Source organism: Sapajus apella, unplaced genomic scaffold (genome assembly GCF_009761245.1).
Source record: "Sapajus apella isolate SASKATOON/1434 unplaced genomic scaffold, GSC_monkey_1.0 scaffold64, whole genome shotgun sequence".
Lineage (NCBI taxonomy): Eukaryota > Metazoa > Chordata > Mammalia > Primates > Cebidae > Sapajus > Sapajus apella.
Genome location: NW_022437004.1, coordinates 6681967 through 6702970, shown reverse-complemented (window position 1 = coordinate 6702970; position 21004 = coordinate 6681967). Strand labels below are relative to the sequence as shown.

Below are 21004 nucleotides of genomic sequence, written 5' to 3'. Positions count from 1 at the left end.
GAGGCAGGGTCTCACTCACTCTGTCACCCAGGCTGGTGTACCGTGTTGCAATCATAGCTCACTGCAAGCTCCACCTCCCCAGCTCAAGCAATTCTCTCATCTCAGCCCCCCGAGTGGCTGGGACTACAGGCACACACCACCATACCCAGCTAATATTTGCCTTTTTTTGTAGAGACAGGGTCTTGCCATATTGCCTAGGCCGGTCTTGAACTCCTGGGCTCAAGCCATCAGCCCACCTTGGCCTCCCAAAGCGCTGCAGCTACAGGCATGTGCCACAGTGCCTGGACAAGAATTACGTTCTTAATATAGATAATAAAGTCAAAACACTAAGCAGAATAAAAATAAAAATGTAGCTTTAACATAAATAACTAACGTTCTACAGGTTGAGCATCCCTAATCTGAAATGCTCCAAAATCTGAAACATTCCAAAATCCAAAAGTTTTTGAGTGACAGCATGATGCTCAAAGGAAATGCTCGTTGGAGCATTTCCTATTTCAGAATGCTCAAATCAGTAAGTAAAATGAAAGAATTCAAAAAATCCAAAAATAATCCAAAATACGAAAATCTTCCAGTCACAAGCATTTTGGATAAGGAACACTCAACCTGTATCTACAATATGAGTAAGTACCACTGCAGTATTTGTAATCTTGCATCACTAAAAAATAATATTACCATTATTCTTCTTAGATACTACAAAAGAACAGGGAAAATATCTCAGTTATAGGAATTAATGAAATTCTAAAGTCATGTTTGAATTATGCACAAGGTTTTCATTACTTTTAAGTATCTCCTAGACTCCACATTTCCTGGACACACTTTTTTGTTTTTTTTCCTTTTGAGATGGAGTCTCACTATGTCTCCCAGGTAGGAGTGCAATGGCGTGATCTCAGCTCACTGCAGCCTTGGGCTCCCAGGTTCAAGCCATTCTCCTGCCTCAGCCTCCAGAGTAGCTGGGATTACAGGTGTGCATCACAACATCCGGCCAGTTTTTGTATTTTTAATAGAGACGGGGTTTCACCATGTTGGCCAGGCTGATCTCAAACTCCTGACCTCAGATGATCCCCCCACTTTAGCTTTTCCAAGTGCTGGGATTATGAGCCACCATGCCCAGCCCATTTCCTGGACTTTCATACCTTAAACTACTGACAGGTAACAATGTAAAAAAGCTTTCTACTCAGACAGCAACGAAGACTCCCATCCATAGTCAGAGACAAGAAAACCAAGTCAACTGGAGTGCCAGTTAGTGGAAAAGTTTCTTTTAAAAAGTAACAGACAAGGCTGAGGGTGGCGGCTCATGGTTGTAATACCGGCACTAAATTTAGGAAGCCAAGGCAGAAGGAATGCTTGAGCCCAGGACTTTAAGACCAGTTTGGGCAACATAGGGAGACCCTGTATGCACACACACAAAAAGTGGCTGAGCTTGGTGGTATGCACCTATAGTCCCAGCTACTCTGGAGGCTAAGACAGGAGGCTTACTTGAGCCTAGGAGTTTGAGATTACTGTGCTATGATGGCACCACTGCACTCCAGCCTGGGAAACAGAGTGAGACCCCATCTCAAGTAATTAAATAAATAGAAGACAGCATAGCTAACATTCACACTTAGATTTTAAGTTTCTTAATGTTCAAAGTCAAACATCACAGTATAAGAGCAGCGGGCAAGTTCAGGGAGGAATATCAAAGATAAATACGGTACTTTAATACCACAATTACATTTATCCTTTTCTTTTGTCTTTTGAGAGTCAGAGTCTCACTTTGTCACCCAGACTGGAGTGGTGCAGTGACATGACCATAGCTCACTGTAGCCTTAAACTCCCAGACTCAAGTAATCCCAAGCAGCTTGAACTACAAGTGTGCACCACCATGTCTGGTTAATTTTTTTATTTTTATTTTCTTAGAGACAAGATCCTGCTATGTTGCCCAAGTTGACCTCAAACTCCTGGCCTCAAGCGATCCTCCTGCCTCAGCCTCCTGAGTTGCTGCCTGGCAATTTTTCCTTAATACAGTACCACTGCCATCAATATTAGTTTTTATTTATAGTTTGCTAGTACATACTACCACAGAAATTTAAGGTGAACACTCAAACGTTAACTGAGGTAAGCAGACATTTCTTTAGGAAAGATATACAAAGGAACAATAAGTATAAGAAAAGATGCTCAACATTATTTGTCATCAAGTAAATGTATATCAAAACCACAATAAGATACTTTATATCTAACTACGATTGCTATAACCAAAAATTCAGATGATATCAACCGTTGGCAAGGATGTGTAGAAATCAGGACTCTCACACATTGCTGGTGGAAATGTAAAATGCAAAGTAGTCTGGGAGTTCCTAAAATAGTTAAAAATAGACTTACCATATGACTCAACAATTCTACTGTTAAGTATATACCCAAGAGAAAGAAAAACATATCCACACAAAAAACTTGTTCATTGGGCCAGAGTTGGTGGCTCACATATGTAATCCTAGCACTTTAAGAGGCAGGCTGCTTGAGCCCAGGAATTTGAAATCAGCCTGGGTAACATGGCAAAATCCCATCTCTACCAAAAATATAAAAATTAGGTGTGGTGGCCTATGTCTGTGGTCCCGGGTACATTGGGAGGCTGAGGTGGGAGGATCGCTTGAACCCAGGAAGTCGAGGCTGCAGTGAGCAAGACTGCGCCACTGCGTTCCAGCATGGATGACAAAGCAAAACTCTGTCTCCAAAAAAGAAGAAAGAAAAACTTGTCCATTAATGTTCACAGCACACAGTAGCATTATTCATACCAAAAATAGAAAACACCTAAATGTCAATCAACAGATGAATGGATGAATAAAATGTGGTATATGTATATAAGGGAATATTATTCAGTAAAAAAAAAAGTAATGTATATGTCACAATACATATGAGCCTTGAAAACATTATGCTAACTGAAACATTCCAGTCACCAATGACCACAGATCTATAATTCCTTGTATATGAAATGTCTAGAATAGGTAAATCTATTGAGACAGAAAGATTAGTCATTAAGACTAATGGGGTTCGAGGAGAGGGAAAAGAAGGGACTGATTCCTAATGGGCACCAGCTTTCCTTCTAAGGTGATGAAAAGTCACAGTAAAAATATCAGTGGTTGTATGGGAAGAGGGGATGACTAGGCAAAGCACAGAGGAATTGGGGGGAGGCGAGTAGCAATGTTTTTATTGTGGTAAAATACATATAATGTAAAATTTACAATCAACTTTTTTTTTTTAAGAGAGAGACAAACAAGGTCTCACTCTGTTGCCCATGCTGGACTTTTGAATTCCTGAACTCAAGGGATCCTCTCACCTCACCCTCAAGAGTAGCTGGGAATATTGCACACACCACCATGCCTAGCTTTTTTTGTTTTTAAAAAAAGAGTTGGGGTCTTGCTGTGTTGTCCAGGGTGAAATGCAGTGGCTATTCACAAGCACAATTATGGCAAACTATAGCCTCAAACTCCTGGCTGCAAATGACCCTCCCACCTCAGCCTCCCAAGTAGCTAAGACAACATGCATATGCCACCACACTTGGCTCTACCATTTTTAAGTGTACAGGTCGGTGATATCACAATACATTCATACTGTTGTACAACCATCACCACCACCCATCCCCAGAACTCTTTTTATTTTGCAAAGCTGAAACTCTAAGCCCATTAAATGATAACCCCATTCCTTCCTACCCCTGTTCCCTGGCAACCAACATTTTACTTCCTTCTTTCCAATTTTGACTACTATAGGTACCTCATGTAAACGGAATTGTACAGTATTTGTCCTTTTCTGATGTGCCTGTTTCACTCAGCATGATGTCCTCAATGTTTTACAGAATGTGTCAGAATTTTCTTTTTAAGGCTGAATAATATTCACTGTATACCAGATTTTGTTTAGCCATTTATCTGCTGATGAACAAGTGGGTTCCTTCCATTTTTTCAAATATCTCTTTAAGTCCCTACTTTTGGCCAGGTGTGGTGGCTCATGCCTGCAGTCCCAGCACCTTGGGAGGCCAAGGCAGGCGAATCACTTGAGGTCAGGAGTTCAAGACTAGCCTGGCAATATGGTGAAACCCCATCTCTACTAAAGATACAAAAATTAGTCCAGGTGTGGTGGCTTATACCTGTGATCCCAGCGCTTTGGGAGGCTGAGGTGGGCAGATGACGAGGTCAGGAGTTCGAAAACAGCCTGACCAACATGGTGAAACCCTGTCTCTACTAAAAATGGAAAACATTAACCAGGTGTGGTGGCACACACCTCCAATTCCAGCTACTCAGGAGGCTGAGGCAGGAGAATCACTTGAACCCGAGAGGCGGAGGTTGCAGTGAACCAATATCGTGCCATTACACTCCAGCTTGGGCAACAGAGTGAGATTCCATCTCAAAAAAAAATGATACTAAAATTAGCTGGACATGGTGGCGCACGCCTATAGTCCCAGCTACTCGGGAGGCTGAGGCAGGAGAATCGCTTGAATCTGGGAGGCAGAGGTTGCTAGGAGCAAGATCGCACCACTGCACTCTCGCCTGGGCAACAGAGGTAGACTCCGTCCAAAAAAAAAAAAAAAAAGCAAAACAAAAAAAAAGACCCTACTTTCAATTCTTTCAGGTATATGCTCAGAAGAGAAATTGCTGGATCATATGTTTAATTTTTGGAGGAACCACCATACTGTTTTCCCCAGCACAGTAGCATTTTATGTTCCTACCAAAAGTGTACAAGGGTTTCAATTTCTTCACATCCTTGCCAACACTAGTTATTTTCTGTGGTTCTCATGATAGCAACTCTAATGGGTATGAGGTAGGCCATAGGGGATTTTTAAGGTAGTGAAACTATTCTATATGATCTTGGAACTTTGGATTCATGGCATTATGCACTTGTCAAAACCTACAAAACTTCACAGCACAAAAGAATTAATGTATGCAAGTTTTAAAAATCGTTTAGGAGATCAGAGAATCTCAAGAAAGAATGTAAAATGTAGCCCCACACCATGGCTCATGCCTATAATCCCAGCACTTTGGGAAGCCGAGGCAGGCAGATCACAATGTCAGGAGTTCGAGAATAGCCTGACCAACACGGTGAAACCCTGTTTCCACTAAAAATATAAAAATTAGCCAGGCATGGTGGTACACATCTGTAATCCCAGCTACTCAGGAGGCTGAGGTAGAAGAATCGCTTGAACCCAGCAGGCAGAGGTTGCAGTGACTGTGCCACTGCACTCCAGCGTGGGCAACAGAGTGAGACTCCATTTCAAAAAGAAAAAAAAAAAATGTAAAATGTGGTAAGAGAATCTGTTTTACAAATGTATGAAACAAACTCACTGAAGGGGATGGGAGGAAATGTACAAAATGAGCCTGGATCAGCTATCTTATAGTCCCAAAAAGTAAAAAGCGCTTTAAAAGAAAATCCTTATTGATGGCAGTGCATTAAAAGGACACAAAAACCAACTAAAAGAGCTCAAATGGTCGAAGCTGAAATAATCTGAGCAACAATAATGAAGTAGACTTGGATTGTAACACAAAGTACAATACAAATATCCATGCGTTCATACTGATATAAATAAATGATGAATAAATAGATGGAGGAGAAAAGACAAATCTCCTGTGCAAAAGATCGCTAAATAAATTATGTAGATACTCTATCATAAACAACAGGAGCATAACTCCCCTCTTCTTCAGTGTGCACTATACATAGTGACTTCCTTCCAAAGAGTACAGTATAGAAAAAGAAGGGAAAAAAATACAGTGAAAAAAATCTGATAAATACTACTTCAGCCAGGTGATTAACACCAAAAGTGATAAATCCTGTCGATAAGAGATACCCTTGAAATAATGTGATGTAAATGACGTATGGTCTTCCTCCCCAAAACCCGTAACTCCAGTCTAGCCATAAAAAACATCAGACATTTTCCAACAGTATATACTTACAATATACTTGACCAGTATTCCTCAAAACTTCAAGGTTATCAAAAACAAGGGAAGTATAAGAAAATGCTACTGCCAAGTGTCTAAGGAGACATACAACTAAATGCAATATAAAACAAAATAGGGGCATTAGGTTAAAAAGTAAAGAAACCTTAATAAACTGTGGCCTTTAGTTAATAATAATGTATCGATATTTGTTCATTAATCCTAACAAATGTACCATATTAATGTAAGATATTAATAATAGGAGAAACCAGGGCAGAAGGAGTAATATCTACTCTATTTCTACGTAAATCTACAAATGTTCTAAAAAACAAAGTCTAACAGTTAAAAAAAAAAAAGTAACTCCAGACTGATGGTCTCTTACTCTCTGTAGACAAATTTATAGCTTGGTATTATATTTAGATGACTAAGAAATCTGGGTTAAATATAGTTCTTTGTTTCCAACATCCAGGGAAACCTTCTACTCACAAAATAAATTTCTGGCCTTTTGTGTCATGCATGACTCTTTCCTCAGTCCCCATAGAGTCTTCTCATCTGTCTTGAGTCGGGTCAACTCCACAATGCACTGCCCATCAATTCTAGATACTTGCTTAAAACACCCATCCATTCTAGAAGGTGATGTCAGCATGGCATGGTGTATGCAGCAAGCAAGAAGTGGTCCATAGATTCCAGCTAAGACACACGAGCCCTTCACTAACAGGCCTCTTAAAACGATGGTGGGCTACATTGAGATCTCTGAAGACTTTATCTCCTCTTAAAATGATTGATCAGTTACTTGTATTATTATCCTTTTCTTAACTCCCATGTAATAATTCAAATATCCATATATATGTTTTCTCTACAAAGTCATCATTAACTCCTTGGAGACAGAGATCCCCGATATTCTATGCTTTGGGGTATCTTATACCTATTTCTCTTCTTCCTAATAGAATCCTAATTTTGTTCAAGTGTAGTGCACCCAGCTCTGGACAATGAGAATGAAGGGTTTTTTTGCAAGGTTTCTAGGAAAGCTTTTGTATTTGAGGCAAACATTGTTGACGTTCCCCACTTTTTTTTGCCTTAAATACAAACACGATGGTTAAACTGTTACCTTATAACTTCAAGGAAAGTCCAAAACAATTGCACAGATGCTGTTGAGAGTGTGGATCTCGTGAACCCATGCCAGTGACAGCCTACCTCCAAATGTCTTGTTACGTAAGACAAGCTATTTAAGAACCTGATTTTAAAAAAAAAATTAAAATTGTGCTCCCAACACCATGAACAGCAATGGTATATGTGACATCAATACTTCAATTTGCTTCTACCTCAGAAGGACTCTGCATGCCTGCTGGGCTTTCACAAAATGATTGGAAAAGAAAAAGGGGATCGGAACACTCCAGGGTAAACTAACAAGCAAAATTCCTTTAAAAGGATCAAAAACTGGCTGGGCGCAATGGCTCACACCTGTAATCCCAGCACTTTGGGAGGCCGAGGTGGGCAGATCAGGAGGTCAAGAGATCGAGACTATCCTGGCCAACATGGTGAAACCCCATCTCTACTAAAAATACAAAAATTAGCCAGGTGTGGTGACGCATGTCTGTAATCCCAGCTACTCGGGAGGCTGAGGCAGCAGAACCTCTTGAACACAGGAGGCGAGGTTGTAGTGAGCAAAGATGGCGCCACCGCACTCCAGCCTGGCAAGAGAGCAAGACTCCGTCTCACGGAAAAAATTTAAAAAGTATCGAAAGGCCGGGTGCAGTGGTTCGCGCCTGTAATCCCAACACTTTGGGAGGCCACAGAGGACGGATCACAAGGTCAGGAGTTCAAGACCAGACTGACCAACATGGTAAAACCCCATCTCTACTAAAAAAATACAAAAAAATTAGTTGGGCATGGTGGCTCGTGCCTGTAATCCCAGCTACTTGGAAGGCTGAGGTGGGAGAACTGCTTGAATGGGGACCCGGGAGGCATAGGTTGCAATGAGCTGAGGCAGTGCTACTGCACTCCAGCCTGGGCTACAGAGCAAGACTCCATCTCGAAAAAAAAAAAAAAAAAAAGGGGTCAAAAACCTCAAAACACCCAAACTCTAAACTTACAGGTAGAGCATATCAGAGCTCAGTATGCCCTAATTTTAACAGGTATCTTTCCAGTGTCCTGGAATCACAAAATATTTAAGGAAAGCCTCCAACATGAAAGACAGAAACCAAAACAGACAAAGGAAAAAATGCAACCTTGGAGGTTACAGATATTATGCAAAGATAAGAAAACTAAACATAACAAAATTATTCTCATGGCAATTTTCAAGTATGCAATACATTATTATTAACTGTAGTCAGCATGATGTACAATAGATCTCTTGAACTTACTCTTCCTGCATAACTAAAAGTTTAAGTCTTTTGACAAATATTTCCCAATTCTTCCCACACCCAGCCTCTGGTTACCATCATTTTGCTCTGTTTCTATGAGTTCAACTTTTCTGTACTCCACATGTAAGTGAGACTATGTGGTATTTATCTCTTTATGCCTGGCTTATTTCACTTAACATGATATCCTCCAGGTTCATCTATGTTATCATAAATGACAAGATTTCCTTTTTTTCCTTTGTCTTTTTTCCTGTGACACAGCCCCAGGAGATCCTGAAAATAAGTGCCTGGAATTTCCTTCTTTTTAAGGACGAATAGTATCCACTGTGAAGATACACAATATTTTCTTTATCCATTCATCCACTGATAGATGTTTACATTGCTTCCTGTTTCAGTCCATTTGTGCTGCTAAAAAGAAAGTATCTGAGACTGGGTAGTTTATAAAGAACAGAAATTTATTTGTCATAGTTCTGGAGGTTGGGAAGTCCAAAATCAAGGTGCCAGTAGAACTGGTATCTGGTGAAGGGTGGTCTCTGCTTCCAAGAATAGCACATTGGTGCTGTGTCCTCACACAGCAAAAAGGCAAATAGGAATGGAAGGTGTGAACTATCTCCCTCAGGTCCTTTTATAAGGGCTGTTATCCCCTCCATGAAGGCAGAGCCCTTACAGACTAATAACTTCTTAAAGGCCCCACTGCTTAAAACAGATTGAGCATCCAAAATCTGAAATGTTCCAAAACCTTTTGAGTGCCAACATGATGCTCAAAGGAAATGCTCATTGGAGCAGTTAAGGTTTTGGATTTTCAGATTTGGGATACTCAGTTGCTAAGTATAATGCAAATATTCCAAAATCAAAAGAAAAATCTGAAATCAAGAACACTTCTGGTCTTCTCTAACCATTTCAGAGAAGGGGCACGTAATATGTACTTTGGTACTGGAGACTAAGCTTCAACTTGTATTTTGGCGGGGACACAAACATTCAAATCATAGCAATTCCATATCTTGGCTACTGTGAAAAATGTTGCAAAGAAAGTGGAGTGCAGGTATCTCTTCACCATACTGATTTCATATCCTTTGGATAAATACACAGAAGTGGAAATGCTAGGCCATATGGCAGTCTATTTTTAATTTTTTGAGGAACTGTCATAGTGTTTTCCATAATGGCTGCACTAATTTACATTTCCACCAACAGTGTACAAGGGTTCCCTTTTCTTCACATCCTCGCCAACATTTATCTTTCCTTTTTTAAATAATAGCCCTAGAATAGCTGTAAGGTGGTATCTCATTGGGGCTTTAATTTGCATTTCCCTGATGATTAGAGATGATGAGCATTTCTTCATATACATGTTGGCCAATTATACGTCTTCTTTCAAGAAATGTATGCTCAGGTCCTTAGCCCATTTTTAATCAAGTTGTTTTCTTGCTATTGAGTTGTCTGAGTTCCTTACATATTTTGGGTATTAACCCCTTATCAGATGCATAGTTTGCAAATACAGGGTTTTTTTGGTGAGACAGTGTCTCTCTGTGTTGCTCAGTCTGAGTGCAGTGGTGTGATCTCAGCTCACTGTAACCTCCGCCTCCTGGGTTCCATCGATTCTTGTGCCTCGACCTTTGGAGTAGCTGGGATTACGGGTGCGTGCCACCATGCCTGACTAATTTCTGTACTTTTAGTAGAGATGGGGTTTTGCCATGTTGACTAGGCTGGTCTCATACCCCTGGCCTCAAGTGATCCACCCACCTCGGCCTCCCGAAGTGCTGGGATTACGGGTGTGAGCCACCAAATTCAGCCCACAGAGGACACATTATAAGACCCCCAGAGGATGCCTGAAACCTTGGGTAGTACTAAAGCCTATATAAGTCTATACTATGTTTTCCTTATACTTCTATACTTATGATAAAGTTCAGTTTATAAATTAAGCACCGTAAGAGATTAACAACAATAGAGAACAATTATAACAATAATAAATAGTATCAAAAGTTATGTGAATGTGTATTTCTGAAAATTTCCATTTAATATTTTCAGACCACAGTTGACCACAAAAAGCAAAACTGAACGGCAGACAACTGTAATATTCTTCCATTCCATGGGTTGTCTCTTTACTCTGTTGATTGCTTCCCTTGTTGTGTAGAAGCCTTTTGGTTTGATGTAATCCCACTTGTTCATTTTGCTTTTGTTGCCTGTGTTTTTGGAGTCATAGCTAAAAAACCTCTGACCAGACCAATGTCATGGAACTTCTCTCCTATATTTTCTTCTAGTATTTTTAGTTTCAGGTCCTATGTTTAAGTCTTTAATCCATTTTAAGTTGATTTTGTATGTGGTGTGACATGAAGGTCTAATTTCATTCTTCTGGGCCTGGCAATGGTGGCCCACACCTGTAATCCCAACAGTTTGGGAGGCTGAGGCAGGAGAATCACTTGGGCCTAGAAGTTGAAGACCAGCCTGGGCAACATAGTGAGACCTCCATCTCTACCTAAAAACAAAAAAATTCATTCTTCTTCATGTGGATATCCAGTTTTCCTCCTCAAAAACCTATCTTTGATCTATAAAAAGAACTAAGAGAAGATATAACTCCAAGATACAGGTAGATGCTATTTTAAAATTACATTCAGAAAACAAAACCAAAAAAATAAGGCTCTGAGAAATTAAAATAGCAAAAATTAGAAACTTAATATAAGAAATTCCTATTTCTAGTAATGGTGGACTAAGTTATCTGGGTGAACTATCACTATTTAACTGAATTTAAAAATCTGGATAAAATATATTTCAAAAATTTTAAATCATTAAAGACAAGTCAATATATATGAAGTAAAAAGGAGAATCCAGAAAGGTAAAAGAGCACATAAGCTACTCTTGCTCTGAGGAAGTTTGCCAATCCTGAAACTGTTTTTTTAAGCTAGCAAGAGATACAGGGAGAGAAAAATCAAAATCCAACAACCACACAAGGGAATTGTACATCTTAAACCCGGTTTAAGGTAATCCCAGACCAGTAATGACACCAAGCAAATGGCAGAAGAAAATACAAATTCTATACATAAAATGGAACATTGCAACTAACCATGGAAGGATGATTCTCAGATATCAAGGAAGAAGATGAAAAATGGAAGAAAACAAATGTTAAATGGAAGAAGATGCAAAGAAGTACTTATCATATGGTATCATTTAAATGAAATTTTAAAACCTAAAAAAGTAATCAGTGGCAATGCAATTCAGAATAGTGGTTGGAGGTCAGATGCAACGGCTCACACTTGCAATCCCCAGTGCTTTGGGTGGCTGAGGTAGGCAGGTGATTTGAGCCCAGGAGATTAAGAACAGCCTCGGCAATATGGCTACACGCTATCTCTACAAAAAATACAAAAATTTGTTGTGTATGGTGGCAAGCACCTACAGTCCTGCTACTTAAGAGGCCGAGGAGGCAGGATCACCTGAATCAGGTAGGTCAAAGCTATAGTAAGCTGTGATGGCACCACTGCACTCCAGCCTGGGTTATGGGGTGAGACCCTGCCAAGAAACAAAAGAAAGAAGTGGGAGGGAGGGAGGGGAAAGGAATTGGCATACATTAAACACTCAAATATTTGTTGAATCAGTAGAGGGATTCAATGGCTTGTCATCCCCAGTAAATACTCCCCCATAAGCAACCACTTTTTTTTTCCTTTTTTTTTTTTTTTTTTTGTGACAGGGTCTCACTCTATCACCCAAGCTGAAGTGCAGTGGCAGATCACAGCTCATTGCAGCCTTGACTCCTGGGCTCAGGTGATTCTTTTGTCTCAGCCTCCTGAGTAGCTGGGACTACAGGTGCACACCACCATGCCTGGCTGGTCTCTCTGGGCTCAAGAGATCTGCCCATCTTGGCCTCCCAAAGTGCTGGAATTATAGGCATGAGCCACTGCACCTGGCTCCTTTTCTATAAATTGGGTACACAGCAAGGACACAACAAAAACAAAACAGATCCTTTACTCCCTAAAAACAACAAAATTAAAGTGTGCCAAAAATAGAAAAGTCTCACTTCGCACATTTATTCTTTTCCAACTATAACAAGTATACAAATACTAGTATTTCCCAACTTTAATGAGATATTTGTAAAATCTGCTGATTAGTTTTCCATCAAGAACTTAAGGGAAAAAATTCCCCTAATTGCCAAACATGAATAATTTGGAAGTAATATAGACACTTTACAAAAACTTTTATCCTTGTTATTATAGACTTTTTTTTCTTGGGTTCCATATAGATTCTAAATCTTGACTTCCACATTACAAAAAGCAGTCAAGACTTTTTTTTTCCCTTGGAGACAGCATCTCATTATATTGCCCAGGCTGGACTCAAATTCCTGGGCTCAAGGTATCTTCCCTCCTTAAGCTCCCAAATAGTTGGGACTAGAGGGGAGTACCACCATGCCCAGGTAGATAACATCTTACAATGCCTGGCAGCAATCCCCTATAGTATAAAAGAGGTTTCAAAGAACTAGTCAATGAAAATTCTGTAAAACCAATCATAGAATATGATTTATTCTAAGAAAAAAAATGCTGAAAGGCATATGTGACAATATTAAAATTATTTAGATTATTTTTAATATTTTTAAAGCACAATTTGCAGTTTTAAAGCATTTAACATTGTCATCAACTGGAAGGTGATATTTCAAATATTCTAAAATATTTTGTTATTAGAAAACACGGGCCGGGCGCGGTGGCTCAAGCCTGTAATCCCAGCACTTTGGGAGGCCGAGGTGGGTGGATCACAAGGTCAAGAGATCGAGACCATCCTGGTCAACATGGTGAAACCCCGTCTCTACTAAAACGACAAAAAAATTAGCTGGGCATGGTGGCACGTGCCTGTACTCCCAGCTACTCCGAGGCTGAGGCAGGAGAATTGCCTGAACCCAGGAGGCGGAGGTTGCTGTGAGCCGAGATCGCGCCATTGCACTCCAGCCTGGGTAACAAGAGCGAAACTCCGTCTCAAAAAAAAAAAAAAAAAAGAAAACTTAATACATAAATCAGCTCATGAAACTAGGAATTAAAGCAAAAGTATAGGGATCAAAACTAACTGCATTTTCGCAATGAACACCCTCTCACTTCCAGAAAAAGCACTGATATCTAAACTGATATAGAAGTAAAAATATAGTTGTCCACCAGCATTGGTATTCGCCATGGATGCTGAAGTCCCTTATAAAACGGCCTGTGGGCATAGGGCCAGGCACGGTGGCTCAGGCCTGTAATTCCAGCACTTTGGGAGGCTAATGGAGGAAAATCATTTGAGGCCAGGAGTTCATGACCAGGGTGAGCAATACAGCAAGACTTTGTCTCTACAAAAAAATTAAAGAAATTAGCTGGCTATGGTAGCACATGCTTGGAGTCCTAGCTACTTGAGAGGTTGATATGGGAGGATCGCTTGAGCCCAGGAGTTTAAGGCTGACCTATGATCATGCCACTGCACTCCAGCCTGGGTGACAGAGCAAGAACCTATCTCTAAAAATAAAATAAAAATAAAACAGCAGAGTATATTCATCCTCCCATGTACTTTAAGTCATCTCTAGATTACTTACAATACCTAATACAATGTAAATGATATGTGTAAATAGTTATGCTATATTGTTTTTAGATTTGTGTTATTTTTATTGTTGTACAATTGTTTGAATTAATATTTCCAGTCCATGGTTGGTTGAATCCACAGATGCAGAAATCACATATATGAAGAGCCTACAGTATAAAGTCACAGATAAAGGGGAAAGAAAAAACAGTATAAATCAGCTGTAGTAATAATATATATCTAAAAATAAAATTGATTTCAAATCAATAACATTTAGTTATTAAAGGAACTAACATCCTTCAAAATATTCTTGCAGGGGTGATAAAATCAATACACTCTCATCCTCTAAAACCCAGGGGTATTCCCCCTCCTGCCACCAAAGTAGTGAGAAGCAAGAGGTAATCCCTTCTACTAACAAAGATTTTCTTCTGTGAATTTTTAAATGGTCTGAAAAGTGGATTGATTATATACAATCAATCAATCAAATGCATTACACACACACACACACACACACACACACACACACACACACACAGTTCATGAATCAAGCATTCAGCCGGACCAATCTCTTTGCCTCCCTCATTCCAATCTACCCTTCATCACTTCTTTTCCGGCATTCTACACTCAAATTCAAGTCAAACCTAACACTATACCCAGGTTAGTCCAGCAAATATTTATTAAAGACCCTAATAATGTCAGGCTCTAAGCCAGGCAGGATACAGCAATGAATCAGACAATGAATAAGATAGAATATCTGCCTTCTAGGAACTTCTCAGGAACCCCTGCCTGCATAACCCTTCTTATTCCAAAACCTAGGTCAAAAGACACAGCCTTCCTAAAGATTTTCCTGTGATATCTAGAGTGAAAAGTCATTTTTCGCAGCCCTAAGGTCTATTTATTACTTTCTACTTATTTTAGGGTGGCTTTGAGGCTCATGCTGATATATAATTGATTCTTTTAGTATGCCCCAGGAAGCCTAGCTTGGTGCCCAAGCTGTAATAGTCATGAAATAAACATCTGTTGAATGAACAAGCATCAGTCCTGTTTACATGTTTTAATTGTGTTAGACATGGCCTGAAGTGAAATATCGAACAGCTTTTACATTCTATAAAACAAAACTTTTACATAAGCTTTCCTACCAGTTTTTCCTATTCTATATAGTCCCCGAGACAGAATTTTTTTGCTACTGAAGTGAAAATGTTTAAAGATGAAAGATTACTAAACAAGATACCACTTGTTGATATACACAGAAGGTATTTGATAATTAAAAGCCATCACTATTCTCTTGCCATGCTTTCTGTCTACAAACTGACTGACAGGAAAAGTTGGTAGAATAGGTTTTTTTGAAGTTTCCAGCCAAAAGCACATTTTATAGGGTGGGGGAAGGAAAAAGAGCAAATATTTTAAGAAAAACGCAGGGAAAGCAAATGGAAGTAATTGGAGTATGAGTGGCAATGCAAAGGAGATACTGATTAGAGGCAGCTCTGCAGCTTCCAACTTATTATAGTCATTATGGAATGGTGACATAAGCAGATGCCTTGGTAACTCACACTCATCCTCTTTAATAGCAATAACATCTGTAATACAATGTTGAACACAACAATTTCTACCAACAAAAGGGAAGATATAAATATTTATACCATGACCATTTCCCTAAGCTTTGAATGCAGAAGAAATAACTATAACATAAGGTGGTAGTCCCATAAGAAAGATAATATCCAGAATGTGTAGTGTGGAGGCATGGGTTGATAGGAACTGGTCAACAGAGGGCATTCCGTGTAGTAGTATCAATGTAGAGAAGTATTTTGGAGTTAGTAAAGTTGTATCACCTCAAGTCAACTCTATCTTTTGTCAGGGCAGGGCCAATATCACAAGCCTTCATAAATCAAATCTCGCCAAACGTAACAGTGCTTCCCATATAACAGACAAAAAATAATTATTGTATTTTTAAAATAAAACTGAATTCCTATAGCAGTTTCATGGCCTTTCATTTGCTTTTGGAGAAGCAATTCAGTTTACATTAATAATGAATTTTCTTTGTCAACCTCCTCTGGACAAGCACCCTCTAAACAATGTGAAGTAAAATTAAAGTCAATAATATTATAGACAGTCACAGCTTCTTGGAAGCTTAAGTCATGACAATTGCTAGAATCCAGGAGTTCAAGACTGGCCTGAGAGCATAGCAAGACTCCATCTCTAAAAGTATAAATATATATTACAGATATGGTCTAACCAGTAGGCTATAATGAGACCCAATTCCTTTCTTCCAGATAAATCTATTAATGGGGCCTAAGATTTCACCAATTATTTAGTCAGTTACATCACCAAGCTATCATTCAAATAAATTCACCAGAAATTACCTGTAGGTAATTTCTTCCTCATTCTTTTACCATTTTACTTGATAAAAATGTTTAACCCAAGTAGTAAAACTTTACTAACATTTTAGTTTTAGCTTTAGACTTTTTTGGGCTGTTATGGGATCACCTGGCCTATCATCACCTACAAAGACCTTCAGAACCCTAAAAATACACTTGCTAATTAGTAATCAATACTCTGGGTAATGCAATCAACTATTAATTCAATTGGCCAAAACATTCATGATCACCTACAAGCATTGTTTTCGTCAGTGAAAACAAAGATGAATCCAGCCTCTCTATACTCAAGGACAATCTAGTCACTTACAATGTAAATTTAAGTGGTATATAAAGTGCTACAAAGCAAAGATAATGAAGCATTAATGGATTAAGACTGGGGGTAATACATAAATTATCCACCTAATCTATCACTCAACCCACATTTTTCAGTTTCTTCCAAAAAGATAGAAGCTTTGTCAAATGTATCTAGTTAATAATATGATGAAGGCCAGGGATGGTGGCTCACACCTGTAATCCCAGCACTTTGGGAGGCCGAGGTGGGCAAATCACCTGAGCTCAGGAGTTTGAGACCAGCCTGGTCAACAAGGTGAAACCGTTTCTACTAGAAATACAAAAATTAGTCAGCATGGTGGTGCATGCCTGTAATCCTAGCTACTCAGAAGGCTGAAGTGGGAGAATCGCTTGAACCTGGGAGGCTGAGGTTGCAGTGAGCCAAGATCATGCCACTGCACTCCAGGCTGGGCGACAAAGAGATTCTGTCTCAAAAATAATAATAATATAATAATATGATAAAAATAACAATGGCTTTTAAATTATACATTCTTAAACTAAGGGCCAAAGATTATATAGGCCAGGAGATTAAGGCATAAAAAAGATTTATATGCACCTATACATCAGATATCTGAATCCATCTTCTAACTACCAGACTTGTCCAGCATTTCCCTTGAATAGCATATTTTTCATTAAATCATATGAATGTGAGGTGCTCAGCCATATATTTTTTTCTTATCTATACGTACAGTCACAACCCATACACAGATTTTTTTTTCTAACTTTAACCAGGTAATAAAAAACTAAAAACCTTTTTCTTAATAAGTAAAACCTATTGACTAAACATAGGTCTTCTCCAATCTCTAATTTCTCTATCAGTAAAAAAAAAAACAAACAAAAAGCTAATAATTTCAAAATCCATGCTTTGTGAAATTATTAATTCATATTTGGCTAACTAAACCATCTATTCTTATTATGTAATAAAGAAATGAACACAATAAGCAATGCCTAAGATGCTACCTTGCATCCTGAAGAAGTGAAGACAGTATCATCTCTTTCTTTGGTATTACCCAGAACACAATGCAAAACTGTGACTGTAATATGTATTCACTAATTTATTTACTCATTTGGAACACTAGAAATCCCTGTAAGCACAGCTCAAATTCATTACCAGTTAGTTCATATCTCCTAACAGCTACACAACCAGTCTGACACAACCCACTTAGCATATCATTCATTATAAAAGTCCCCCAAAGTCAGTATTGGAGCTGTCCTACTGAAAGGAATCTTTCTTTCTCAAATTTAACATGACTTAAAAAGCACTAAAATAGCAATAAAAACTCCAATGATTGTTACAAAAAACAGACAGGTTTGAGTACATGGCTACGTATTTTTTTCTGTAACAACGTATTCTCATTCTCAATAATTAACTCTTCGGGACAGTAATGTGATTCTAAATAGGAAATAACAGGAGAACTGGATACTGAATCCAAAATTTCAAGACAATTTCCCAACCTCAAATTCCTCAACGGCAAGAGAACAGCACAGGTGTTTGTATTACATTACGATCCATTGGAAGTAAAATCATTTTTCAAAACTGAGAAGAGTAAAAACAGGAAGTATACTCAAATTTTTCTAAGGACTCTTCTAGTCCCAACAATATCCTCCGCACCAAGTTCTACTTATCTAAGTTTCAGACATCAAGTTAATATTACTACATTCTACATTTCTTAGTTTCTAATAAATGTTTCCCTCAAATCCTCATACAATTAAAAATCTTAAAATATAGAGATGTATTAAATGTTAAGAGAAAAATTAAAAACATTTTCTCGGAATTTCCAAAGGACACAAAACAAATTTTAGTTAGGACAAAAATTCTCATCTCTTCTACAGTTTATCTTTTCAGATTGCTGAAAAACTATTTAAATGCTAAAAGTAAATAACCAAATTACAGGAGACAGTAGAGGAATGGAATAGTTTCTTTATGTAATACTGTAAGTTTTTTAAAAAGCTTTTACAATCGCATTTTATTCACTAAAATAGTTTTCCCTTAAACTTTTTCTTTAGTGTGATACAAGGTGAATTTTTAAAAAATCTTAAGAGTTAAATCTAAATAACATGCCTCCACTGTTTTCCCATGTTTATTTTAAAGTACTCTGCTTACATTTTAGTTTCCTTTGAAGCACGAGTCATTTAAGTAGGCAAATATTATTTTGTAATTATAAAAATAGATGAATGCACTCTAATAAGCATGAAAAAATTTAAAACATTGACAATAAAACTATACCCATTTCCTTTCATTGATAACTCACTAAAATCAATTACAGAATGCACAAAGTGTAAGGAAAAAAGGCCAATAATGTCTGAGAAACTTAGCAATGTAAAAGGATTAAACTTTGCATAATTCATGTACGATACAATCCTCCCCAATGTAAGAACAATTAATGCTATCTAAGAAACGGAATGAAAGGGCTCCTAAGGTATTTTCTCTTGGGTGGTGTGTTTACAGACTGGGTAAGCCCTTGTCCAGAATGTTGCACAAGAGATTCCTGGCTGGCTAAGCATTCACTAGATGGACTCTAAGTCTCTCAGTTCTAAGATTCCCAATCCAAGAGTAGACGTGAAAAATAAGAAAACATTTTGCCTTTCAATTAACCGATCGGCTTTCACTCCCACCCTAGCCGGGCACATACATACTCAAAAGTTATTTCTCCCCTTTCTCTGTAGTGATTTCACGAGATCCTCGCGAACAAAAGGCAAGGAAAACAGGCACAGGTGGAATAAAAAGGGGAGTGGCTGAGGCCAGGCAGCTCTCGGGACAGCGCCCCCACGCCCCCAGTTCCCCCGGCCGCACCTGAGAAATCACTGCCCTCCACACCTCCACCCTTCCGCGCCGGCGCCGGGAGCAAATTCTCTGACCTATTACCCTCCGCCCGTACCTTGGCCAGACTCGGGGCATTGTCTGGAGCCTCCGGTGCCAAAGAAAGACGGGGAGGAAAGAAAAGGAGAGAACGAAGGAGAAAGGACGAATGAGAATAAAGAACGGAGGGGGAAGTGAGCAACAGGGAAACCTACGCTCCTTTAAGCAAAATTAGCTTCCCCATCGATCACTCGATTTACCAATTCAGCCCCCAAAACCAACCCACCAGCCAAAGGCTGCAGCGGGGGGTAGCCAAACAGGAGTCCATCGAAGCTATGCCCGCCCAAAGCACAGTGGCAAGGAGAGGGAAATGGGCGTGTGGGCTGGGCCTGGCTGGCCCGAGGCCGGGCTCCGAACAAAGCCGCCCGGGTCCCCATACCTGGGGCGAGGGCTCTGGGCGGCGCCTCCCCGCTCCCCACGCCGCCCCAGCCCGACGACGCCCTAGCCCCGCGGATCCTGGCCCGGGCTAGGGACCGCGGCCGGCCCCTTCCTAGCCCTCGAACAGCGCCCCTTGGGGACAATGGACCCCCTCCCCCGCCTCCGGGCTGAGAGATACAAAGGGAGAGACGAGCGGCCTGGCGCGAAGCCAGGCGTCGGGAAAGTGAAGGCGGAGGAGCGAGAAGGGACGAGAGACGATCCCGGCAGACGCGGGAGCTTGCGAGCTGCTCCCCAGGCCGTCCCGGGCGCCGCCCGAGCCCCACCGCGGCGGCAAAGGCGGGAGTGCGGACTAGCGGCCCCCTCGACCCCCGGCCGAGAAGGAAAGAGGAGTCTGCACACAAAGAGAAGCGGGACCCTCTTCCTCCGCCAGCGCGGGGCCGAGGACGGCGGTGCGCGCCCTCACCGCCGAGGGTCCACGGCGCCAACCCGTGCTTTTCGGGGGCCGGGGTCCACACGGGGCGCCCCTCTCCTCCACTCACCCACAGCTCCGTGCCCCAGCTCATGGCGGAACTTGAGGCGTCTCTGGCCGTCTGGCGGTGCCGCTGTCCGTCCGTCTGTCGGCTCCGCCGTCAGTCTATCCGTCCCCTCACTCACTGGCCGGCGGGCTCGCAGCTAAGAGGCTCTGCCTCGAAAGGTGCTGCCACCGCCGGGCTCCCCAGTGACTGCGAAAGACGCGACTGGAGAAGGCGCCGCCGCCGCCGCGTCCCCGCCTCCCCGAGCTGGGCGGGAGGGGGCCGGGGCCGAGGGGAGGCGGAACGCGGCGCGGGGAGGGGGCGGGGAGCAGTGCATCCTGGGATCGGGGAGGACCTGGGCTCTGCTGGCCGCCGCCGGCGGGGTCCCCCTGCGGGCCCCTGTCGCTGGTTGAGTCTCCTCCCGCCGGTACCCCGGAGCTTGGACTGCCCCGCCGCGGCCGCCACTCGGACCCTTGTTTCCAAGATAGAAAGCGAGAGAAGGGAAAATATCCCCATCGCCGCTATTATCTCATCCCTTCTCTGCGCTGAACCCCTTTACAAGAGGCAATTTCAGTTACTTGCCTTTCCTGCCTCTTGTTTCCTCTCGGGAGAAACCCTGTCCGGGAAACATCATCCAAATCCTAGGGTTTAGATTGAGGAGAGTTGTGTTTTATTATTTAAAATCTTGATGTTTAAGGTTATCTGTCCTTTTGAGCCTGATGCTTCGGCGTGACAATTCTTGGGAATCACCAAAATGTGCACAGGTTGAATATTA

The 21004-nt window shown here is 40.8% G+C and overlaps 1 protein-coding gene across 6 annotated transcripts in view; it reads right to left on the bottom strand.

Moving 5' to 3' along the window:
• FNBP1L (formin binding protein 1 like) overlaps positions 1–20513 on the bottom strand; it is a 93922-nt gene extending 73409 nt beyond the window's left edge. For 3 of the 6 annotated variants that reach the window (XM_032247986.1, XM_032247987.1, XM_032247988.1), the window contains exon 1: positions 20257–20513. In XM_032247986.1, coding sequence (XP_032103877.1) covers positions 20257–20280 — 24 coding nt within the window. In that variant the 5' untranslated portion in view covers positions 20281–20513. The remainder of the gene's footprint in view (positions 1–20256) is intronic. The other 3 variants (XM_032247990.1, XM_032247991.1, XM_032247989.1) reach the window with 2 other exon arrangements.
• Between the last annotated feature and the right edge of the window lie 491 nt (positions 20514–21004).